A 26,856-nucleotide genomic window follows, 5' to 3' on the forward strand; every position below is an offset into this window, starting at 1 on the left:
TTGTCTCCTCTCTTTGTTCAGTAGCATCAGGATAGCCTTTATACACTGGATGCTGCAGGATAATGTTAGGTGATGTGGAACTTAGGCGAAACGCATCTAGCGTGACGTCTTGCCTGGCCACGCCACCTTCTGGCATCTTGCCTGGCCACGCCACCCACTGGCAAGGATCTTATAGATTCACAGCCCCTCTATTTCCTGTGTAGCCTCATGACATTAAATACTCTGGCATCCACAAGCTTATTCATGCTCCTACTGACCACACTGGTCACACACACATTCTCTGCCTTTGCGTCCTTCCTTCACCATGTGTCATTCTTCTAATCATATGACCGGATCACTTTTTTTGCCAACGTAGCCATGCAAGATCCTGTTCAAACTTAAAACATCCCAGATCTTTTTCTTTCCATCCAAACATATCATAGCAGATCACAAGAGATCTGACCTCCTGGTTATTAACAGTCGTTCTGTGTTTTACAAGATCTCAAACCTGCAATCTTAGAGCCAACTAACACAATTTCTCTAGTCAGAAAGGCTGTCTCTAAGAGAAGGCTCCCAATGGTTGAATGGCACAAGACTTGTAATAGGATCAAAGCAAATGGAAGAAATGCCTTCTCCATTCCGACCAACTCAGTTGCAAGACATTCCAAATTTGTTACTGAGTTGCCATATACAAGGCCAAAAGCAAACAACTTTGCATTCACAATTAATCAGGCTTCCAACAAACCTTAAATGTATCTAAAATCAGTACTGCCTAATGAACAAAGTTATGTAAATCATAAAACACATTTTTCGCATGTCTCCTGGAAACTACACAAATTACTTTCAAATAATCACTATACTTATATTGTCAGTGCCTACTATATATGTACTCACTACAGTTCAGAAATCCAACCCTGTGGAGAAATTCTTAGGCTCTTAATGGGATTGCAATAGGTAGGTTCTCAGATTGTGCAACCTCACTATTGCCATAGTTGTCAGATTGCGCAAACTTACTATTGCACCAGTTCTGACAGCCAGTATTCAGAGGTTTTCTTAACATCTTTCCTGGCTAAAACAATGCTGGCTCAAACACCTGAATAAAAGTCTTTGTTAGATCCCAAATTCACCTATATCTATCTGCTTGTATCTGCCCTCCTTTTTGTGAGAAACCTCTTTGAGCCTATTATTTCCTATAATTTTCAAGCTCTCACTCTCCCCTCTCCCTTCTTCCCTCTCCCTTCTCTCCTGCTCTATCCTCTCCTCTCCTCTCCCCTCCCCTCTCTCGTCTCCCATCTCTCCTCTCCCCTCTCGACTCTCTCTCACTCTGTCTCTCATCTTCTCGCTCTCTCCTCTTCTTGCCCGCTCTCTCTCTCTCTCCTCTTCTTTCTCTCCTGGTTCCAATTAGAAGCTAAGGTGGGAATGATTGCTGACCTTTTTAGGGCAACCAAATTCTATGGATTCTAGATTCTATGCTGTCTGGGAGTGACATTTTGAAAGCGTCCACAGAGATGATTTTTACCATCATTATCAGCCCAGACAATGATGAAGCACCGGTGAAAAGTGACATATTCTCCAGAAATCCAAGTGGGAAAGCTGGTGTGGGTGTTAATCCAGTGGCAGCTGCTTCCATAGAAAGTGGAGGTACAGGGTGAATAATAAAAATTAAAAAGACTTACCTAACTCTGCCACCTGCCCCAGTACTCCTCTGCCAGGCTGCCTCGGTGCTCCTCTGCTGGCTGCTTCGATGCTCCTTAGCCAGCTGCCTTGGTGCTCCTCTGTGGGCCGCCTCAGTGCTCCTTTACCAGCTGCCTCGGTGCTCCTCTGCGACTCAGCACACAGAACAGACTCCCCACCCAATCCCTACGCTGTTCTTATGCTATACCAGGCATGAAAGAAACACTGGGATTGACCTGAGCAGGCTGGTCTGTGCTCACTCAGGCACAGGGAGTCTGTGCCGGTTCTTCACCCAGCTGTAAAATACATGTGGGTTGGTGAAACCTAAGTGCGCATGTCTGTTGGGCTGGCCTAAGACGTCCGGCCAAACTGGCATGCGCACTTATAAGTTTACGTTATAGTTCCTGTGATGAGGTTCTGCCTTCCTAAAGATATAGATGTTAGTCCAGATGGTCTTTCTCTAGTTAAAACTATTTAAACCTGGAAGGTGTCCAATAGACTTAATAAACCTATCTTTTATCTTCTTGTTATTTACACATCGTCAGTTTCGTATGTATGTTCTTCCTTAAGAGTTAATGAGGGAGGTACACTGGTAATTTATGGATTCTTGTTACGCAGTGATATATGATGTCAAAATATTGTCTCATTGAGGTGAATTCATGTGTGATCTGTAATTATGTGATGTAAAGCTATCAAGAAGTGATTTAGAAAAAAAAACATGTCCTGCTTTTTATTTATTCTATTTTATTTATGACATTTATAAAGTTGTGGTTTCCTGCTACTAGACTCTCTTGGCGCTATCACAGAGAACAAAATTAAGTTATAAACCGTGATGAGACAAGAATAAGTAGACCAGATGGAAACACATTATGGCAAGAATGGTCATGTTTTAGCCTTTCCCTAATTCTGTTTTATAACAAACAGTGGTTCTGTCGGGTATAGCTATTTCTTTGTAATTGAAAAAAATCATATAAACAATAAATCAAATGAAGGCGCAAAATAACAGACAAAATTCAACATTCATTTATAGTAACAAGAAATGAATGATTTAGCTATATTTAGAGTTTATGAATTTTTAAAAAAATTTAATACAGTAATTTCCATGAGGAAAGGCTGTCTAATAATTCAATCAATGCAACGGCGCAAGTGACCATTATTTACAGTGACGAGGTTAATAAAGTGAAGATGTGACATAATCTGTGTATTTAACATGTATGTGATACTGTAAGCTAATAAAGAGATATTTACAAGTTGAAAATATGAAAAAAAGTTTCCAATTTCAAAGTATAATCCAAGTGTCTCAAGCTCAGGAATTGACCTATATTCGGTTTTAAAGCAATGAGGCCTATTGAGGATTGGACTTATAACAACCGTCGACTTTTCGACCCTGCCAGTAGCAATTATTTTTGAAGAACTCTAAATATAGCTAAATCATTCATTTATTGTCATTATAAATGAATGTTGAATTTTGTCAGTTATTTTGCACCATCATTTGATTTATTGTTAATATGATTGTTTTCAATTACAAAGAAATAGCTATACCCGACAGAACCACTGTTTGTTATAATATTTATGCCCAGGTTCGGTTTTTATAGATTTCCTAAATTTGAGCAAGATTGTTTTAGATGGTATGGACAAAGAAATACTATTCCATTAATCATATGGTCCCACTCTGAAGACTAGTCAACATTTTTCTTGCTTTTAGTTTCTTTAACTAGTGAAGATGGCTTCAGAGTGAGACCGTAGAATTTGAAAGGATACATACCTAACTTATTTTATGCGCAGGAAAGAGGGTCTGTTTTTATTGTATACCTTGTAAGCCGTGCATGCTGCTTTAATTTAAAGCCGTCTGTAGACATGGAGTCAATGTAACTATTTACGATACAGGAGACACTATCAATCTTGGGAAGATGAAAAATAAGTCTCACTGTAGAGTTTTGAATCTTGTGTAGTTAGGTGGTCTCCCTTGGGGCAAACCTAGATAGATTTCATCACAGAAGTCCAGTCTAGACTCCACAAATGCACTGACAACTGTGATTCTCTGAGAGACAGAAATAAAGGGATTGCATGTTACCAATCAAATCTGAGTGCTGTCATACAAAAAACTCTTGATTGAGCTTGCAGCAGTTTTGTTTCTATCCTATCCATGAACTGGACATGTAGGTGCAAAAGAGGTCAAATTAGCATTACGAGAAAAATGTTCAGAGAAAAGGGTATCGTCATTGCAGAGTATGTGGCATGGAGGAAGTCCCTGAGAAGGACTTGTTAGTATATGGCTGGATGCCTACCACCTTTTCAGATCATGGGAAGCCCTACTTGGGACCTGAGTACTTTGTGAGAATAAGTCATTTCTTGCTTTGCTTCTCTAATCAGATTGTTTTGACCTCTAGTTTTATCTTTTTTACTATACATTTTGAAGTTGAGGTGTTTTCCAGAACTTTGGCTTAAACTATGAGACCATTTTTGAGTTTGACAATGATGTGCATGTGGTTTATTCATGTTTAGGATGATCTTTACTTTTGAATCTGTTTCCACTACTTCTGTAGTTCTCTCAGTTAAGGGAGTCATTCATGTCAGGTTATATTCGGAAGGAATTAGGAAGGGTAAGTACTATTTCCTTAGTCATGTGATAGAAAGGCACAATGATAATTTAAAGCAGTGTAAGCAACATTCATTGTTTTTATTCTTTTCCCAGCTACCCTTACATTCCAATTCTCCCTGCACAATTGTTGGAAGTTTTGAGTTCTCCGACTTCTTTCATCATTGGCGTGCATTCCATGTTTTCCACTGAGATTCAAGAATTGGTAAGAAGTTGCCAAATTACAGTAGCTTTATTAGTAGTGATGGCATAACTTTTTTGGGAATTTAGTTTTCAAAACAATATCCTTACATGTAACAGACTTAAAATGTACACTGGTGGTATACCTGTCACTTAACCTTTTTTAATATGAGGCATTCTGTATGGCAACTTGCAAGAATCACAACAATTATTGTATGCATTTATATATGTATGCCTTTTTATTCAGTTTACCAAGCTGGGAAAATGTGGAAAAGTGTAATTCGATAGGACATTTAATATTAACTAATAAGCTAAGCTCTCATAAGAATGCACCCGAGACGCTACCCCACCGGTAGGAACCCATAAATCACAGACCCAGAGTGTAACTACTTCTAGTATGCAACAGCAAACTTTAACCCTAGTGCAGCCCCCTTTAACCGATTCCTGCAACACTTGTCGTAAGTCAAAGAATGTATCTTCTCCAAACCTCCTTTCAACCAGGTAATCCCTCCAAAACCAAGCAACCCGACCAGATTATACCCACCTAGCCAACCAATCGATCATGCTTCCCTCACAGCCCCTACAACTAGTGCCCCTTTAGCTTACAACCCCCAGAGTATGACCCCTGCTACTAAGAATAATGGGTGTGGGCCTCTTGAGGCAAGTAAATATCTGTTAAGTTTACCACCGACGGCCCGTCTTTATGTCCTGGTTCTTGCAGGGGTCCCCCCTATAGGGATGAACTAGTTTGAGTCCTAGGACCAATTAGGTAACAAGAGCACTGACTGGCTGGCTAAACACAAAGGGGTCAGGGTGTCTAACCGCAATGACATCATAATGGTGCGTAGGGTTGACTGGGTTGTACCCTCGGATGTGTTGTTATCAATTTCCACCGACCGGCACTTTTAGGATCTATATTGATGTCAAAAGAGCATAACCACTCTTCACCCACTCATATTTGGTCACTGCCTCTTGCCTTTTTTTATAAACCAAAGTTTGGGCAAAATACACCTGCTATCTCGCCATATTTGACACACAACAGGTTTTCTGCCCTCTCTGGTTTAGATAGTTTAGACTGATTGATGACTATATTAACACCAACTAAATCTCCTCCCTTTATACCTATGCCGATCCACCTGGAAAACGACAGCTCGGAGCCACATGGCCCAAACCTGCAGGTGCTAAGCTGGAATATTGCCGCCCTGGCCTCTAAAGTAAACATCGAAATGGTAAATAAACATGATATTTTAATGTTTCAAAAGACATGAGCAACAAGGGAGCTATATCTAGTAGGATTTGAATGCTTTAATGTCACCGCATCCGTCCCCAAACATGGGCGTCCTTCAGGTGGCCTTTACATTTGGGTGAACATTTCTTTGGGTGGTAGCGTCAAAACCATTACCACAAATAGTGCCAACTTTCAAGCCCTGATATACACGCGGGGTGCCCCCATTTGTTTTTATCAATTTTTATAATAATTTTTTAACTGTACCTATTGTGAACTTTGCAAATCTTATTTTTTTGGCTTGGACTTACAAAGTTCAACGGAGAACTACAATTTAGCTGGAATCTGCTTGGGTGGTGACTTTAATGTTAAGATCGCCGAGGCAAACAATTTGGTTGCCGTCCACCAACCCCTGGCACATATGTGCAAAAGGGCGGCTGAATTACTAGACTACTTGATGAATCACAACTTATTGAACGTGATGGACATTGTGGGCGTAAATCAAAATGACAGTCACCCAATACCTACCTGTAGAGGCCGTGAATGCGCATCAATAATAGACTATGTTTTTATATCGGTCCCATTAGAAGATTTTTTTGCAAAAGCTGAGTTTAAACCCACCGTGTACGGGGACCATAATCCAACCTCGATCACACTTAGGGTCACCCTTAAACCAGACTTTAGAAGAACCAGAGGCCTGCAATTTAGCATCCTCAACAGATAATTTAAGAGTTATTTGGAAAGGTATTGACAACACTAAAGAGTTTTTAAACAGGTTAATAACCTATCGATATTTGTCGATACTTGTCTGTCGCCCACTGACCCTAATCCTGAGGTAGTTATCGCCTTTATCCACTTATGTGCAGGCATCAAACTAATGATCTCAAGGCCTGCATCTAATAACAACCATAACCCTAAGTGGTTTAATAGTGCTTGCTCACGGGCAAATAGAGAGCTCCGCGTTGCCCTTGCAGCGGCACCAAGGGATTCAAACCTTGTTAGTTTACTGAGGTATCAATATGAAAAAGTGACTAAGCAGAGGAAAGATGAGATCCTGAAATAACAATGGCTTTGACAAGAATTTGGCTTGTGCTGCTAGACTTAACAACACAAATGGTTTCTGGGCAGCAGTCAAAGACATGAGAACCATGGGCCTCAGACTCACTCCCCTAAGCTGCAACATAACTAGTGAAGCTCATTTCTCCAAAGTATATACTGCCCCCGCCTCAAAGTGAGGATCTCACAGACATTGATGCTGCTACACAAATTCAGATATCTCTATCTGAAGTGTAGGATGCCATCTACCATAGTTTAGGTAACAAGGCCCCTGTCCCCGATAGGCTTTCCATTGACCTTATTAAGCATAAACCAGAGTTCTGGGGCACCCTGAGGGGGGAAAGCAGTAATAGCAGGGCCCCTGGAAGGGTCTTAGCAATCCTTGAAAAGTACCTAGATGTGGGGACCCACAGGGGTTGGCACTCCTTGCCTGACCTTAAGATAGCCGCTAGGGGAGACTTTTCACCACGAGGAGCTCTGAACCTGGTGTCTGCCCTTTTCTCACCTCTCCTCTCATCATTTTTGTCCCAGTGGCCAGCTGGAGAACGTTGCGGAAGGCTCTCCCCAGTAACACCAGGACCGATGTCTCTCCTGACCTTACTTCCCTCCTCCCTACCCCCTGCCCCTCTCGAGTCTTGACTTTGGATCACCTCCTGCTCCTCTCTCTATTCTGGTGGAACCCGAAACGCATACATGGCCGATTCCCAGTGGAGCTGCACCCACAGCTATAGGGGAGATTGGCTCCGGCACACCGCTATGGCTGTCACCTACTCAGCCGGATTTCTGACATTTGTCTCTTTTCTTCCCTACCGCTGCCTTTGCTCTTTTATTGTTTTCCCGTTGAGACCTAGCTGTTTGGCTGATGCCCGGTGGAGCTACCTGATAGCCAAAGAGGAGATGGACTGTAGACTTCCCCCTCGGTCGTCACCTACCCAGCCGGACTTTGGGCAGACCCTCCTTTGTCTCTCAAATATAAATAAATAACTCCTACCCTTTTACCCCACCCACTTACCCTTCTAAACTCCATTTATTTAGTCTTCTACACTCTTGAAATGTTTTTCTAGTAACTGATGTAACGTGTAACTGAAGTCATTTTATAATTTCTGTGGAAACTTATGTAAAGCGCTCTGATAACTCAGGGTCTAGTCAGCGCTATATAAAACTTTTTTAAATAAAAAAAACTTAAACACCCAAATTCCTAGCACTTGGTCGACCAGCATTATTGTGCCGATTTTTAAAAAGGGGGACAGATCCAACCCTACTGCTAGAGACCGATCTCCCTGATTGATAACAGACTTAAAATACTCGGGAGGGTGCTATTTAACAAAATCAGGTCTTGGGCCGAGGAGGAAAGTATCATAAATAAGTGTCAGCTAGTTTTTAGATGTAATTTGGGAACCATGGAACAAAGCCTTAATCTTAACTTGATCATCGGCAAATATACAATAGCCCGGCGCTCCCCTATTAACTTAGCCTATATGGATCTTACCTCAGCCTTTGATTTTGTTATTAGATCACGTCTATGGTTATGCCTTTTAAAATATGGTTTGGATGAGGTTTTAGTGCATTTTTTAGCTTATTTACACAGGGACCTGAGGGCAAGGATGAGGATCAGCAGGGATGGGGCAGTTTCAGGGGACATTGGCAGAGGGGTCAGGCAGGGGTGCGTACTGGTCCCACTCCTATTTAGCTTGTACATCAATGAGTTACATAATGTGCTGTCATATTTGACCACATATGTCCCGATGATTAATGCTAACAAACTGCCTGCCCTATTATATGCGGACTTAATGGGCAGCACCCCAAATGCACTGCGCACTTTAGTCAGGGGCTTTGTTGATTTTATGGGCGGCTTGGACCTCTGTACAAATTTTAAGAAATTGTTTTTAATGAGTTGTGGCCCCAAAAAACACTTTGTTAATGTAATCAAACCTGTTATGCACTCACACTTTTCCATACATGGGTCTAGTGTTTTCAGATAATGGTTCTTGGGCAGCTCACATGGCGCATAGCCGGAGTACATTTTTAAAGGCTGTCAACTCTATCTTGAGCCTCCCTCAACCTAGAAGAACAGAGGTAGGGCTATCTTTACTGAAAATATATAAAACATAGTGCATACCACGTGCAACATACGGGGCAGAAGTTTGGGGCCATACAAATTGTAACAACATTCAGGTATAAGAAAACAGATTCTGTCGGAGAATTTTGGGGGCACCGATTTCGTCCTCATCCTTTGTCTGTCACAAGGAATTAAAGGAATTAAAGATGTCTTATGGCGAAGACTACATTAGTTACTGGCCTGCTATATTTTGGTTAAAAGTTTGGCAGAATCCAGCAGCCACGTTAACTAGAGAAATTATAGCTGACTGCCTTAAATGTGACAAGGGCAGAGATATACCGTGGTTGGTGGCTGTTGGGGCCAGCCTGTCTACTGTAAACCTTGACCATATCTTTTTAATCCCAAGTCATATGGAGGGTATTAATACAAAGATCATTCAGGAGGCCCTATATGAACTCTCAAAATAAAAAGTTGCACAGTATATATCCATGGTGGACGCTGATAGCCCCCCTTCACAGTTACCAGCTAGCTATTTCCTAAAAACCATCCACCGCTGGGACCGAAGCCTGCTCTTTATCCTTAGGGCTGCCACCTTAAAATATCTACTGTGCTTTTCTCTAGGCTTTAACATCAATATTGAGCAAACACCCTGTCTTTGCGGTAATCGTGGCAATCAATCCATGCTACATTTATATATTTTTTGTAACTTTTACCAAAAATATAGCAAACATCTGTTGATTCCTTTTTTTAAGGACCTGGCCATCAATGACTTTAGGGTAGCCTACAGGGCCACCTTTAAGCTTAACAGGGAAAATGTAATCTTCCGCGTTAGCAGTTTTCGCAAAATGGCCCTCCGCTCACTCATCTCCATGAACACTTCATAAATAGATCTGACCGCACTTCCTTTTTAAATTTTTGTTGATAAGGAACCTGAATTTGGACTTTGATGCCCTGAAAGGTTTTGTACTTTATTATGAAATACCTTGTTATTGGTCTGACCTAACCAGAAGTTTATGAGGAATTTGTTATGTTGTTTTGCACAATGTATAGATCCCTGTGTATTCATGGTTTTAAGTTATGAGTATATTGTCTTCTCTTTGTAATGTTTTAAATGCACATGTCCTGCTGGTATCTTTGCTCTGTGCTTTTATGGCTATTTTTATATCCGAATAAAGATTATTGAATTGAATATCATAGATGTGGACTTAGAAATAGTAAATCTATGCTTCCTTTATATGTACTTATCTCTCAATATTTTGGTCTTCGATATTTTGTCCCGAACATTCTTGTACCACGATATTCGTATCCTTTGTATTCAGTTGTTCAAATCCCTTGTCCAGACAAAAGGACTCTTACAGTTTGTGTCCCAGTAGCATCAAAGGAGGTCATTCAGCTGACCCTTGGACTCAACTTCTAGGTCCTGGGTACAAGTGAGAGCCGGTCCAACCCTGCAGGTCTCCAAATAAGTCACAAATAGCCAGTGCAGACGGCTTCTGTTCTTCCTCAGGTCTAGATGTGTTCTAATGAGCAGTGGATGAGGTGCCACTTTTGTAGGATTCACTAGCCAGTGGGTGGGATTGACTGCTTGACACTCTCTAACCAGTGAGCCAAATGTTCCCAGGTAGAACCCTTTCCAGTTGTACAACAAATCCTGTTTGCCTTGCTGCAAACTATCACACAATGCACTATTAGTAGTAAAATCCGTCTTGACAAAACTCTTCTGTTCCTGGAGGTTTCTGGTGTCTCCGGCAAGGATATGTTTAAGGAAATTAACTAGCCCTATTTCTGGGACCTGCTCCTCTTGCTCACTGGGCTGGTACAAAACTGGCTGCAGTTGGTCCAGGGAATGTAGGCTTCTTTTCTCCAGGTTTCCCAATAAACTGAAATATAAATTATCACGGCACTACTCACCCTGATCCCTATAGAATTAATTATGTTCCTGAACCCTCCTGAGCTGTCCTTCCTGAGCTAAGAGGGTTGCATATCTCGCCTTCAAGTCTTAATTCTAAGAGACCAAAAAGATTGTTTCTTCTTTTGGAGCACATTTTACACCTGAGTAAGGGGAAGCAAAGATAGGGGCCTGTTGCGGGCATGCATATGCTAATTACCCACTGGAGAATTAGAGAGACAAAGTCGATTTAAAAAAAAAAAGTTATTCTTTCTAAATTGTTATTAAAAATATGACTTCACCAATGAATTGGATTTTAATAATATTTTAAACCGTGGTTGAATCGTTCATGTAGCTTATCCCAAATGTGAGGTAGCAGAAATAGTATTATTCACAGATCAGCTATATCCCCTTACAGTGAAAATAGCTTTTGGACGATAGTCACTCCAGGTATGTGCCAACACTAAATACCAGCATGTATTACTAGACCCCATACTTTGTGGGCTACAAAGCCTACTTAGGGCTGATTTATATCATTTTTAAATGTAGGGTTCTTTTCTGTAATTTTTTTTAATTTTTGATTAATTGCCTTCTCTTTTAGAAGCTGTGGCAGTCAGAATTACACAAGTAGCCCATGTTTTCTTTGTCATTCTAGTGAATGGCGCAACACGTGCTGCAATCCACAGGTGACATTTAGCTTTCCATGCCATTAGTGTATTTTTCCGCACCATTTACTATAGTCTGTTGGAATGTTGAATATTCCATGAAAGGATTAGTCATTTTTTACGATCTATTTAGTGGTCAGAGCTCATACTCTAGGCACTGGACAGCAGTCCCCTAGTGTGCGGAGTTGAAATACCAACAATACCAGTCAACAAAAATGGTAATGAAAAAGGGATTTTCTCCCAAATTCTATGACGGTCCTCCGTTAGATTTTATACGATTACACATGCCACGTATAACTGAATTTCTGTATGTTAATCTGTGCTTTTCTTTTATATTGTAGAACTGTTTGTCTTTAATTGAAATACATTTGTTTACAAGAACATCTCATTCAGAAGAGATTTTTTAGCAGTTAGTACTGGGGTCAATCTTGGTCACTTAGGACCTCATATGTCCTGAATGGCCGGATTTAAAATGCTAAGCTTAAAACATCTGTTTGTATTTCATTGCACAGTGGGAATGATTTTACTATGCTTGCGTTTAGCATTATGTCTCCATACAAGCAATGCATAAATGGACAAACAGTTTTTTTTTCTAGCTTTTTGTTTACCATGATGAAAATAAGCAATGTGGTTTTCGACAAAGCATGTACTACTTGTCAATTTTGTTCCATAATGTTCATTCATTTAATGATTTATTTGATTTGTCTTTTTCAGTTAGATGTTATTATTGCAGACTTGGATGGAGGCACCGTTAAAATACCGGAATGCATACACCTGTCTAACCTCCCGGAACCCCTTCTTCATCAGACGCAAACAGCTCTTTCACTTGTACGTCAATAATCATAGTGCTGTTCTCTTCCTGATGCTAAGTATACGAAGTGTGATTGGGTGACATTCGTGTTTATTGCTATAATAAACCTGTATAATATGTTCAATTTCATAAGAGATGAGTAATGTCCTATTTTGTATAGATGTTAACTGAAGTATTTTCAACCAAATATTGAAAAAGTGCACTAGAAACTAAAAGCATCAGACTTAATAATAAAAATGCTACTTATGTGCAGTAGGTTTTCAGGTTTTCTCAACTGGCCCCCAACAGTAAGGCGTCATCAGAAAGCAAACTGATTAGATGCAATTCAATCGAGTATTTGTATTTTACAAATATAAGCAAAACCATTGTACATACACTCTATCACAACATTCATACTCCAAACTGTGATCCAAGAGCAACCAATAAAGATAATTATCAGGTATCCAAAAGTCATTTCCATTCGTATGCGCCATCTACTTGACATACTCTTTGTGCAGCTTTGCAAATGTATGCATTGTCACCGTATTATTTTGTATGCAAAAACGTACTTGGGCTTTGTGTACGTTCTATCCCAAAACGTCCCTTTAGTAGGCCATCCATCCTCGCCACACTCAGAAATTACCAAGGTCAGCGCAGATGAAATAGGTCCGAAATTTGTGAAAATATGCTTTTATTTTTACTTCTCTCAGACAATTGTTTACTTGAGCTATTGGCTCTTGGGTTGATTTTATACATTAAACAATTTCTATTAACTAATTAACATAGGTGTAAGAGCAACTCAAATCTAGTTATTAGCTGAGCCTAATTTCTTTATTTTATTCATTTGTAGAGCGCCTGTCGCCTGTGCCCATCGGTGTGTCCCCGCGCTGAGATGCATGGTCTGGGGGGAGGCTGCGGCATCCGCCTGTAATGCTACGTTGTGCAGAACTAGCTGACAGTAGCCCTATGCAGTTTGCCAGCAATGTTTTCAGCTGTTTTCGAAAACTACTTTCGCTTGGTTCTATTCTTAGATCTAACAGTAGGCTGTTCCACATTTTGGCTGCACAGTACCTGAAAGAGCGTGCTCCCATTCTTGCTCTAAATATTCTCGGTATGATCACCAATGCCTTACCCATAGATCTAAGACTCCGTCCTGGGGTATATTGGGTTATTAACGGTTGTAGGTATCTAGGGCATTTCTTCAATAGAATACGGTGATAGTGGCACATTGTCTTGAATGCGATTCGACTTTCTACTGGCAGCCAGTGTAATGCTGTCAGGGCCTTCTTCGTATTTGCTCTTCTCGGAAGGCCCAGTACCATACGTGCCATAGCATTCTGTACTCTCTGTAATTTCGCAAGTCCCTTTTTAGTAGCACCAAGATATAGCACATTCCTGTTACGTTATTGGGAAGTTATTACTGCATGTACCATGGTTTTCCGGGCATTTGGTGGTAATAATTCCAGGACCTTCCTCACGATTTTCATGTTCCCGTAGCATTTACCTGCTACCTTCCGAATCTGACTTTCAAAAGTCAGCCCGGAACAAGCTGTGTTCCGAGGTTTTTTTCTTCTGTTTTGGGGGAAGGCAATTGGCCTAGTATTTCAGGCCACCACGCGGATGGCCATATGGATCGCACCCTGCCTACCGCCATTACTTCAGTTTTGCTCCCGTTTAGCTTGAGGCAGTGGTTAGACATCCAGTCTGCCAACTCTACTAAACATTCGGAGAACCAGGTAGCTGCTTGGTCCTTGTCTTGTGCTAATATCACAATTAGTTGCGTATCATCTGCAGAGAAGACAATGGACACCCTATACTCAACTCGCTCCGCTAATGGGCCCAAATAAATGGGAAACAAGGTGGGGCTCAAGATTGAGCCCTGCGGGACCCCTCGGGTCAAGGGAATCTTCTTAGATAAATATGTTTGTTGCGCTACTTTGAAGCTCCGCGTGGAGAGAAGTGATGTCAACCAGCTCAACGCCTTATACCACACTCCTCCAATCTTTGAAGGAGCAGCTTATGGGAGATAGTGTCAAACGCTGCACTGAGATCTAGTAGAATCAGTGCAGCCGTTTGTCCTTCATCTGCATATTTCCTCAGTGTTTCTGTGGCTATGAGTAATGCTGACTCCGCGGAGTGGGCCACTCTGAAACCTGATTGGGAAGGATGCAATAGGTCGTTTTTGTTGATGTGGTCTATCAGTTGTTTATTCGTAGCTTTTTCTGAAACTTTGGCCACAAACGGTAGCAGTGATATAGGGCGTAGATTTTCCATTACTGTGTGCTCCAATGATGGCTTCTTTTTGAGTGGTTTCACAATGGCCTGTTACCATTTTGTGGGAACCACACCATTTTGGAAGGAGCGTGAGACAAGCTCAGAAATATAAGGCATAATTACATTTACTCCCTGTATTATTATCTTAGGTAGAGCTGGGTCTAAAGGGGATACAGATTTTATCCCCTTTGCTATAGTAGTAATTTTTTCTAGTTCCTGGATCTTAAATTCATGCAGAGTTAACTCAGCAAAATTTGTTTGGCTATCACATGTTATTCTGGTTCCTTACCGTGCTTCTATCGGGAAGGTGTCATAGATTTTTTCTACTTTATCTGAGAAGAATTCAGCCACCTTATTACAGCTCTCTTCATAGGCAGCTGTGTCACTCCTATTTTCCTGTGTTCTTAGGGACTTCAGTATTGCAAACATTTCTTTCTGGGCATTGCTAGCCTCTTCTATTCTTTCAGTGTAAAATTTACATCTGGATTTCTTAATTAAGGAGTGATATTGTTTTAATTATTTTTTATAGTTTTCTTTAGCCTCACTGCTATATTCCTTCCTCCAGACTCTCTCAAGCTTTTTGTATTTTTTTTTGGCTATCCTTAGTTTGTCATTAAACCAATGTGCTGTTGTATTTTGTCTTTTTGGGGTCCTGGTACTCCGCGGTGCTGTTTTATCTAATACCTCTGTAATCCAGGCTTCCAATTGATTGTTGGCTAAATTGACATCTTTATCTAAGAAGGGCTTTTTCTCCATCAGAGCCTGTTTGAATGAATTGGAGTTGAAATTCTTGCACTTCCTATTAGTAATTTCCCTAGTTGGTTGTTCTACCCTCTACCTGTGGGTAGGCACAGAAAACTGGACTAGATAATGATCCGACCAGGGATTTGGCCATGGTGTTTCGACCTCTATATCCTCAAAGTTGGAAAAAATAGGATCTAGAATGTGGTGCGTTTGTGATTCTACTCTTTGTACTAGGTTCAGAGTCAGTAGGTCGTTGCGGAGAGTGGATGCTTCTTGGTTCTGCTGGTTATCAAAATGTATATTCATATCACCTAGCACCAAAAAGTTTTTATGTCAGAGGGCAGGTTGCACTGCTTTCTCTTCCAGGCTCGCCTCTGTGACCCCGGGCCTGGTGGGCGGTAGATTAGAAAGCCGGATAAAGTCTTATCTACTGTCGCCGATAGAGAAAAGAGGAATGCCTCACATTTTTCAAGGATGGCTTGTTGAATTTCACACTTCATTGAGGATTTAAAAATAATGGCAATGCCCCCTCCTGTTTGTCCTTCCCGATCCTGCCTTACTAACATATATTCATTGGGGATTGCATCCAGAACGTCTGGGGTGGAGCTCTCATTAAGCCAGGCCTCAGTCAGGATTAGAGCGTCCAGTGATCTTTCCCTTAGTAGGTCCTGTATCTCATATTTGTGTTTCGCTAATGACCTACAATTTAGTAATGCTAACTGCAGCTTATCTTTATTGTTCTTCTCAGACCTTAGAGTCATGTTACAACACTCACATTTCAACTCTTTACATTCTATATTAATGTTATGTTTACATGATTTATCAATGGGCATTGATAGTGTACGTAGCTCCTCAGCTGTGCACCTAAATCTCTTTTGTGGCTCAACAGGACCAGGGGTCCTGGCCCCTGGGCCCTGTCGGGCGCGGACGGGCTTGCCTTTGGCATGCCAGCGGTGCGCCCGCTGCGCGCGTCCGCTGCGTGGCCGGAGACACATGGGTCTTAATAGTGGAGCGGGCGGGAAGTTCCTGTTCAGCCTCCCTCCCCGGAAATGATGCTCTACGTAAGGTCAGCCACGTCCTCCACACAACGGCACTCAGCCGGGATGTACCGGAGCGGGCAGCAATTAAGGTAAACCCGTGCAAATTGTAAACAGTTACAGCTAAACCAGTACGGGATGTACTTGTTAAAAGAAAGTTTGAGATTTCAGTTTTAAACATTTTAGAAGTTCAGGCGCACGCCAGCGCTCTCGCCAGAGTGAATTCTAAAGTACAGTTTCAAGGACAAGTGGTTTTTGTTATTTGACAGTTTCAATGACCAAATAAGATGTCATATAGTGCAGTTAGTGAAAATAATGTGTACACTTGTGCACAGTTTCAACTCTTTATGGTTTCTCAAATCATAACAACGGTGAGCAGCAAATAAAAATCCAGTGATTTCTGAATGCTGCAAATAGGTAACAGAATAACAGAAATTCCTAACTGTGATCTAAAGTGAAAAGGGTTAAATGTGGTATTTTTAATGTGAAAGTATTGTATTAAGAATACAATAATACATGCTTCGTTTCGGGTAGCGGTTATATGGGCTTACGGTAAGTACACTGTATCTTAACTAGCACTACATTTGGCTGCCAAATCAATGTAATTAATTTTAAATAGCAAATCTCGAATGTTGGATTTCTTCAAATGACTTCTAATCAGTCGCCCAACTTCAATTTGGAACATTAACTGAAGCCACAGGCCATACTATAAAATTCTATAATGGATTGATACATACAGTCACCTAACCCATAATGGGTTTACTGTTGGAAGCCATCCAGGAAGACATATTGCCAAAAGGTTTGAGAGTAGTATCCATAGGCTGGATAAATAAGAAAGGGAAGAGAGCAGATGACTGCTCATCATATCACCCAATAACTTTACTAAATGCAGAGGCCAAGGTCCATACCAGTGTTTTGTCAGAATAGGCCAACACCAGTGTCCCACACCAGGCTCCATCAGGAATTCTTTCAGTTAAATCTATTAAACGTAATCTATGTAGGCTACATAACAACCTGTTATACGTGGCGGTAGGGGATCACAGAAATGATGGCCAGAGCATCACTCAATGCAAATAAGTGTTTTGATGGATACTTCTAACTACAGATTTCTCATCTTAAAATACTCCCCAGGTTGCCAGACTGGATCCTCCGGAAAGCCTTTGCTGGTAATGCTCCTATGCACCGTTAGGTGGCACCAGGAGGCTCCCTGTTGCCTCACAACGCCCCAGAAATGGCGGAGAGGAACTACATATAAGTATAGGTGCCACACCTGCGTACTGTCATCAGTACCTTTCTTTCTGTGGCTTCCGATGTAGATCTGGAGATTTGCTTCCAATTCAGTCAGTCTTCAAATGTCTCCTCAAAGAGAAACTTCGTGTGCTAAGGGGAGATGTCCCCCTCCTAAGACTACAAGTTTCAAACCATGCTATTTTAGGAAACAATTGTTGGTCACTGACCTGAATCCGCTGCTTCTCGTGTATTTGGGCATGAACACAACTTAAAGTTGTGCAGGAAATGTGCCCTCATGTACATTAAGGTGATCCATGAATGAAGTGAAGCTGTCCATTGCCGAACGCAAGAAGAAATAGCGGACATCGCAAACTCCTGCGCTAAGTCGAAGGTTCAGACATACTACCGATCTTGAGGTCACTCAGGCAAGAGGTAAACTTTGTGGTTGGAGTCCTCTAGTTAGTTTAAATCCAAATGCAAGCACGAGAAGGCGAAGTAGGACTCATCTACATCCCGCCACTCTCCATTGAAAGAGAATGTAAGACAGTGTCTTTGCAGATGTTTGTTGTGGAGCTGATTCTTCAGTTTGTCCCGATGTGCCCAGAATTTTCCAGACCATTGGCAACACTGCAGCAAGTTGATGCCTTTAAGAAGACTATGCTGAAGATATTTCACATTCTTCTGGCTCCCTCTGGCACGCCTTAGGGCCCTAAGGATCCGCAGTAGTCTTCAGTCAGATTACCATGTTCGTACCAGCTCCAGTGCAGACGTTTACTCCAGCTGCATGCCCTAAGTTGGTCCCTCCCTCATTGACGCCGTACCAATGTCACCGGAGGAGGATCTGGTGCTGGTTCCAATATCCGACTCCGAACTGATTTCCTCCCGACTCAGATCCTGTACCTCTACTAAGGCAGGTGTGTTATCATAGGCTCCATTATCTTTTTTAGCTCCGATTGTGTCCAAAGCTTGCCACCAACCAGCGATGATGTTCTTCTTGTGATTCTTTTTAGACCTCCAGTGGAAGAGAGTTTATCTCTTCCAGTGAAAATCTGATGGGCAGCTCCATTGAGATTAAGCCAAATGTCCTTAAGGAACTCTTACAGCCTGGGCCAGCCACATTTTTAATGCCCTCACTGACCTCTTAATGGACACCTGGTCAAAGCCTTGTTCTTGCTCACCGTTGAATAGGCCAGTGGCCAGACATTACAAAGTAGTGACTGGCGACCCTGATTTCCTCACTAAACATCCAACTCAGGAGAAACTAGTTGTTCAGGATTTAACCAGCAAGGTAAACCCCAATTGTGCTTGCCTTGATACTACTGATCGTGTTGAAATGGCATTTGGCCACCAATGAGCTGCTCCAATGCCATCCATGGATACATTCCACAGGATTTTCTGGAGACATAGAGGCCTCTATCATGCATATGCCTTTAGATAGTTGGCGCCTGCTCTGCGAAAATTGGATTCAGCCTTGTAATATTTCAAAGAAAACAGGGTAAGAGAACTCCGCCTCTGTCTTGACTCCTGCAATTTCCTGAGCAATTTAGGAAATCTTGAGGCAGCTCTAGTGGGCTAGCAAGTAGCGAACAGCAGCCTCCCAAGCCACTGCTGCAATCATCCCAGTCCTTTTAAGCCCAGTGATGTTGATCTGGCAGGCAACGTGCAGGCCTACAAGGGCATCATTCTCCCCAGTCACTATCCCCATTGGCAACAGCAACCAAGTCACTTCATCTTGCCATTAGTGGTAGTCAGTAACCCAGTGGGAATCAGAATCCAAGGTTTCCTCTCCATCACGTCAACAGATGGGTCTTTCAAATTGTTCTGCATCGCTACGCCCTACCCTTTCTTTCTGTTCTGCCAATTGTTCACCTCACATAGGACAAAATCTCAAAGGAACATCAGTCCATTCTATTGCAAGCAGTGTGAGTTTTACTTTCCAAAGGAGCCATCAAAAGGGAGCCCTACTCAGAAATAGTGGATCTTTGCTACTCACACTCTTCCTTTGTGTAGAATCCTGATGGAGCAGTGAGAAAGGGACTCATGTCTGAGTATACCCTGCCACACCTATAGTGGCCAAAAACGATTTACAAAAAGGGGGTGGTGATGAACAGAGTGACCCTTGCTCATTGCACCATCGGGATTCAAGCAAACCGGGCCGAAGACGGCTGTAATGCCAGAAACCGGTCCCCGGGAGCTTGTTTCCTTCCCAGTGTAAGAATTGGCTTTTGTAGTTTGGTTTGCCCTGTTCCCATCATGCACTGGGACAGGAACAGACTAATTTGCATACAGCCAGGTTCTGAAACTGGGATGGTGCAGTGAGCTAAAAAACGGTGTTGGATCTAGCCCTGATCTCTTGACTGGGTGAGAGCTTTCTGCTTAATTCAGAGACTCTGTCCCTCACCACCCCTTGTTGTTAATATTTTTGTCCACCACAAGCGTGGAAGGGTATTCTCAGATGTGAGACCCTTGCTCATTGCACCATCAGGATTCAAGCAAACCGGGCCGAAGACGGCTGTAATGCCAGAAACCGGTCCCCGGGAGCTTGTTTCCTTCCCAGTGTAAGAATTGGCTTTTGTAGTTTGGTTTGCCCTGTTCCCATCATGCACTGGGACAGGAACAGACTAATTTGCATACAGCCAGGTTCTGAAACTGGGATGGTGCAGTGAGCTAAAAAACGGTGTTGGATCTAGCCCTGATCTCTTGACTGGGTGAGAGCTTTCTGCTTAATTCAGAGACTCTGTCCCTCACCACCCCTTGTTAATATTTTTGTCCACCACAAGCGTGGAAGGGTATTCTCAGATGTGAGACCCTTGCTCATTGCACCATCAGGATTCAAGCAAAACGGGCCGAAGACGGCTGTAATGCCAGAAACCGGTCCCCGGGAGCTTGTTTCCTTCCCAGTGTAAGAATTGGCTTTTGTAGTTTGGTTTGCCCTGTTCCCATCATGCACTGGGACAGGAACAGACTAATTTGCATACAGCCAGGTTCTGAAACTGGGATGGTGCAGTGAGCTAAAAAACGGTGTTGGATCTAGCCCTGATCTCTTGACTGGGTGAGAGCTTTCTGCTTAATTCAGAGACTCTGTCCCTCACCACCCCTTGTTGTTAATATTCATTTGATTCAGGCAGGGGACTCGTCAAGGATTCAGGTCAATTTACAGAAACCTGCCTCTTTAGACTTACTGAATGCTCAGTGCTGTTTGAATTCCTCTATAGTAAACCAGTGCAGTAGCCTATGTGTTCCAGCCTGCAGTCATTTAGATGTAGAAAAATACCTAAAACTGAGGTCAAAATTAAAAGTTAAGGAATAACACTGAGTTCAGGTTCTTTCACTTGTACTATTAAATTATTTTGCGCCTTTTTGCAAACATTTTCACAATTCTGGTGCTGTTATTTTTGCAGTTAAAGCAAACATTGTTTTATTTTACAACTGTACTAGACACTGTTTTTTAAACTAATTGTTTGAGATCTACTGCTGCTGTTCTGGGATTTACGTCAACTACAATTTGCTACTGCAGAGCAGGTTTTTCTGCATCAGTCACTCCTACTACTCTTCCCCTGATCCCATAACTGCTTCTCTCTCCTGGTTTTCCACACACCCTCTTAAATCCTCCAAACATATTTACCTCATCCCCACCACATTTACACCCTTCCCAGTGTATTGTTCACAGTTCCACTGCTTTCCTTTTACACTCTGACCTCTGAATTTACATCTGTCTCCAAAGAACTGTTTTCTGTGGAAAATTCATAATGGAGGTTCTTGTTCTCAGATTATATTTTTCACTTCATATCTCCTTATCATTGAGGAGCCACCTCTACATGTTAGCTGATGTTGCCTCCCTTATGTAGGAGTATTTCTGAATAATGGGCGAGAGTAAGGCCTTCTGGCCTTTTGGTGTCATCTCACAAGCCTGCAGTGTTAACATAGAGGAGGACTCCCTTGTGTCAGGGAGCCCTCACCACGTAGTCTTGGGTAGCACAGCTATTTACCTTAGCCACGCTCCTGCGTGAAAGACAGCCTTATACAAGTAATATCAGACATAAATTTTCCATTGAGAAGCGGATTGGTGGTGCAAGTAGATTTGACCTCCTGTTTCATCCTGGTTTATCATAGAAGGGTGATGTCAATGGCTTGAGGAGGATGAGGCCACTAAAATGAATGGAGAGAAACATTCTTTCTGATGCTGATTAAAGTTTGTGGCTGAGGTGTTTCCCTTTGAAGTTTATGTGCAGGATTTCATCTGTTTGGAGGGTGAAGATGTTCCCAGGAGCGGCTGACAACTTTAACATCTGGTGGGGCGCAATGCCCAAAAAACTCACCAGAAGTATGTTGCTGGCACAGAGCCCGGTTATCATCTCTCTCTTCTTCTGGCACTCTCAGGCAAAAAAGGGAGAGACTTACTCCCTTGTGCCACGCAAATTCAAAAAATCGGATTGTTTTCAGCAGGCTAACCCAGTGCTTATTTTGAGGCTGAGGGCCTGCAGCTGCAATCCTTCTGCTGTTTTTTCAGCACTGGGATTGCAGGCTTTGAAGTGTGCATGACAAATTGGCCGGCTGTAGAGAGCAGGCCAATCTGTCATGCACACTGGCGGGGTGCTGACTTAATAGTGCAATTGCACTATCAGCCCGCCCCCTGCCCTCGTGCTGTAGCAGCGTGAGCCAGGCACACATGATAAAATGTTTTTTATATACCATATTATAAATGTTTGTGCCTGCTGCGCTGGCAGCAGACAGGGCAACTCTCCTCCGCCATAACGGAGGAGCCGACGCTGGTGTGAGGTCCTACAAATGAAAGTAAGTTGAGAGGTGTGGGTAGCGCTTTAAATAGAAATATAAAAGTGCAGGTACTCGTTAATCAAACTACCTGCTTGCTCCTGAGAAGCGCAGGTACTCTCCTATTGAATTTATTGCAACAGTGCTGAGAAGTGCAGGTACTTTCCTTTTTCAAATGAAGAAGTGCAGGTACTCAGTCCCGGACAGTACCTACCCATTTAAAGCACTGAGTATGGTTTCTTAAGTTCCTTTGACTTTTCTGTTGTCATTCTTGTTGCCACTCTACTATTCTGATGACGCCCACTAAAAGATGCGCCCTGCGCAGGCACAAGTTGAGTTTCTTTTAATCATGGAAACGCATATTTCTTTTGTTTGTAGGTCATACATCCTGATTTGGAAGTGGCAGATTATGCCTTCCCTCCGACGCGTTCATCTTTATCACACTCCAAAATGCTGGTAAGGCTCTTATCTCTTCATTTTATCTGTTGGGCTTCCTAACACGTGCGAGGTTGATTCTCCTCTGCACAAACACCAGATGCAGTGTCTAGCCTGCTGGACCCCTGTTGTCTGGCTACTGCAGCCTTCCCCTCCGATGCCCTTTCCTCTTTGTGGAGCGGAAGCGCCGCTTATTTTTGATTTCAAGGAGGATTTTGACTTTATTTTAGTACCGAACGTGTTATCTGACATCCTTTCATGACAAAAATAAGTTTTATCAGTGCGTAAAATATCAGGAAGTCATGTACACAGGCACACTGTTGTGACCGGTCTGTAAAGAAATATCAAGGGGTAAAACGTGCAGAACACACACCGTTGCTAGGGATCGGCAAAACTTACAGGAACAAAGTGTCAGTTCCATAAAATATGCAACATTCGTGGTTTCAGAAACGTTGTTAAATGTTATGTTTGTTTTGCTTGCTCATTTTCCACCAGTATGTATTTCATATAACTATGTGTTGATTTTCACGTTCTCGCAGGTGAACATGTCTGAAAAAAGCCAGAGGTGAGGCAAACAGTGGCCAGCTGATAAAATGTAATGGGTTATAAAAGCACAAAGCACAAGGCTGGTGCTGCCTCCGCCAACCCTGTTCAGTTTAGAGTTCATTTCTACGTTGGCGAAAGAGCACTTCGCCATGTTGGGCTATTAGGTAGTGGCAGCCCAATAGCCATTCTTTTTTTGCGGTGTGGCTCCCTTTATTTTACTTTTTTTGGTGGGTGAGGGGATGCAATACTTTAATTTGTGTCCCTGAAAATAATTGGGATGAAGCCTATGGCTATATTAATCATAGATGCACAAGCAAACCGAACACCCATATTTGGATGAGTAGATAAGTAAAGTTTCCATGATGCCAGTTCAAAACAAAATTGTTTTAATTTAAACACAATTTGTGTTTAGTTCATTCAAACACATATAACGCACCATGGGAACATATTAATAGGCTTACAAGACAGCAGCAAGGAGTGCAAGCAATCTGAGGCATACACATTCCTACAGCAAACCCGGAGGATGAATATTGGGACCACAACAAAGGATGCTTGTGCCTCAGCCAGAGATAAAAACAGAAATCTCACTCAACGATGTGTTGCAAGCAGCAACGGCTTTGAGACGAGCACTTGAACAAAATGCATGCATAGGACATGTACAGAAGTCTGAGCCCATGCACATCCAGCGAGCAAAATGCTGCACCAAAGAGCTGCAATTGGCCATGACACAAGGCAATATCAAAAAGGAGAGTAGGGACCAGGAGCTAATTATGGTCCAGTGTCCGTGCTCCACTATCCAGACCAAAAAGACGGTCACTGTTCCGTCGATGTGGGTGCTAAAAAGTCACCCGTACATCTATATGCGAGGAAGAGAGGAGAGTCGGAAAAAGGAAGAAGGATAAACCTAGGTCTCGGACCCACTTTACAGGGGGAAGAGCAGGTCTTGTCTCTTGTTGGCCTCACAAACCCCGAAGGATGTCATGCTTCATCGTTGGGCGTTTTGCTCCTCGTCGGGCCGGCACTGCAATGCCCTACGGATACCCCAAAAGGTCACTTAGGCCGAGATCTTTTAAGAAAACAGCTATATGGATGTGGCGGGTGTGTGGAGTGGGTCCTATGTGTACAGTGAAGGTGTGTGTGTATAGTAAAAATGGCTAAGGGATACCAGAGGGAATCTTTTATTGTGTTGTTCCCCTTGCCATGCTAAAAAACCAAAAGGTTGTGAGTTACAGCTATGGGCAATAATGTACCCCATGTAACTCGAACGGTCAGGTCGACATGTTTCGCACCTAGATGATCATAGCGATCCTTGGCGCTTCCGCAGGACCAGTAATAAATAGTGTAGTGTGGTATACAAGTGTTGGGGGGATACTAGCCCCCGTTGTAAAAGAAGCAGGCTCGTGCTGTGAAAAACTACAGCTTAGCTATAAATAGTCAGTTGATCTGCTCCTGACGTGACCTAAGAGTCACATGGAGAATTACTCCATGGGCCTGAGCGTCGGTAATCCCTTATCTTCACAGGTGTTTTCGTGTTATCTCGCCTCTCAGCACCTGAGACTCTTGGGTCACGTGTAATAGCAGATCAACTGTCCCAACCTTTTGTTTTTTTAGCATGGCAAGGGGACCAACATAATAAAAGATTCCTTCTGGTATCCCTTAGCCATTTCATTATACACACACACCTTCACTGTGCACATAGGACCCACTCCACACACCCGCATTCATCCATACGGCTGTTCTCTTAAAAGATCTCTGCCAAAGTGAACCTTCAGGAGTCCCATAGGGCACTGCAGCGCCGGCCCGACGAGGAGCAAAACGCCCAATGATGGAGCATGACATCCTTTGGGGTGTGTGATGGCAACAAGAGACAAGACCTGCTCTTCCCCCTTTAAAGTGCTTCAGTGCACCCAAAACAATTCATCCTTCAGAGGTAGATAAATGAAATGCACATTATTATATTATTTGGTTGGGTAGCGCTAACGGTAGCAGTTACGGCTAAGATGGGCAGTGCGGCAAAGCGAGGTATCAAGTGCTATATAAAAATAGATTTTTTATCACTTTTGCTGGGAGCGATAAAGTTTATTATGCCACTATCCTTTAAAATGGCATTCTATTGCTGTGAGAAGTTGGCCTGAAATATGCTGTCCACTAATTAAAGTGGGCACCTTGTACCAGTTGAAACAGTCCATATGGTGATTTAAGAGGTCAAAGATAACCTTAGAAAGCTATTCAAGTGGTAGCTCTGGAGAGCAGCCTTCAGGCTTAGTCTTGAAGGAATGTTAAGCAGCTTTTTTTTACCAGAATGTAACCTTATTGTATTGATTAAATGAAAGGAGAATGACACAGTAGTTATAAAAATATGTATTTATTATTATAACACATTTTAATACCTCACAGTATCTGCTACACGCAGTTGAACACAAAGCACACAATACTATAGCACAGAAACAATCGTAAGTAGCACTAATACACAGTGGGCTCCAGGGAAAGATCAAACCTTATACTAAAATAATGGTATAAGAACCACGACTCGAGTCAAGATGATGTCTAGAGGTTGTAGAATCACTGGGACCCCAAGGAACCACCCAAGGTGAGTAAGGAGGGACCCCATGGAGGATGGGTACAGTGTGAGAACACAACCGCGTGCTACGTACAATTCAATGGGAGAGTCGCGGTTGCAGTTTTAAAGTTTACAACCCTTTCCAGTGGATTACAAGGAAGCCCTTTGGATCAGAGGAGGTTGGAGAGCCACCCCACCCTTGGATACCACAGTACTAGAGTTACCTATTCCAGGGAAGCTGGGTGTAAAGGGCTGAAGTGGTGTTAGAAACCTCAGTCGATCTCAATGGAGGACTCCAAGGAAATGCCACTGCGTTAAAGAAGACAAGTGTCTGTTGGAATCCAAAGGTGGATTCTTGGTGAAGGGTACCTGAAAGCAGAGGGGACAGAGTCTGGGTCACTTAAGAGTGACCAGGGGCTCGGTAGGCAATGCCCACCGATGTCCGATGCTTTAGGTGTCATGATGGAGACCATGACTCTACAGTTCAAGGGACCAGGAGAAGTCCAGGATGACCAAGAGCCTGATATGAGCTGTCTCCCGGAGGATGTCGAGCGCCGATGGGTCGGTGTCCAGCGGGAGCACCAACAAGCCTTGGTAGCGGCAACCCACAAAGAAGGTCGAGTAAGGTTAGGGTCTGGCCCAGCAAGGACCAGGAGCCTCACCCACCACATCAAAGGGAGTTAGGGCTGGCCTGGAGCAACCAGGGGAGCCCAAGAAAAGCAGTGCTGTCCGTCCAATGGATCCACAGGCTTGAGGTACAGGAGTCGCAAGGGGACCTCTAGCAGTTTCACAGAGTAACAGCTTGCAGGGCACAGAGTGTGAGGAGGCCAAAGTCCTTTGTACGAAATGTGTGCAACGGTTAGGGCTTTCGAAGCCCAATGCACTTGTTCGGGAAACGCCAACAAGCATATGCACTTGCAAAAGTAAGTGGTGCACAGGGGTTTGGATTTTGCGGTCCACACGAGGGATACTGGCCTCACTTGGTTTGAGGGCAGCAGCTCGACCTCAAGGAACATAGGAACCCACCTGCTGTGTTGCTGGAGCCTTCGGAGTCCACAGGAACTCAGGTTCAGCAAACTGGTCAGTTGCGTTACGGTGCCTGCAAATGCAGGGGAGTGATTCCTTTACCCCATGGGAAATAA

At 42.8% G+C, this 26,856-nt stretch overlaps 1 protein-coding gene across 5 annotated transcripts in view; it reads left to right on the top strand.

Annotated features, from left to right (window-relative positions):
* SBF2 (SET binding factor 2) overlaps window positions 1–26,856 on the top strand; it is a 2,158,806-nt gene that overhangs the window by 873,058 nt on the left and 1,258,892 nt on the right. For all 5 annotated transcript variants that reach the window (XM_086955965.1, XM_086955960.1, XM_086955962.1 and 2 more), the window contains exons 8-10: window positions 4,349–4,457; window positions 12,040–12,153; window positions 22,552–22,629. In XM_086955965.1, coding sequence (XP_086812091.1) covers window positions 4,349–4,457; window positions 12,040–12,153; window positions 22,552–22,629 — 301 coding nt within the window. The remainder of the gene's footprint in view (window positions 1–4,348; window positions 4,458–12,039; window positions 12,154–22,551; window positions 22,630–26,856) is intronic.

The sequence above is a fragment of the Lissotriton vulgaris genome, chromosome 2_1 (genome assembly GCF_964263255.1).
Source record: "Lissotriton vulgaris chromosome 2_1, aLisVul1.2, whole genome shotgun sequence".
NCBI lineage: Eukaryota > Metazoa > Chordata > Amphibia > Caudata > Salamandridae > Lissotriton > Lissotriton vulgaris.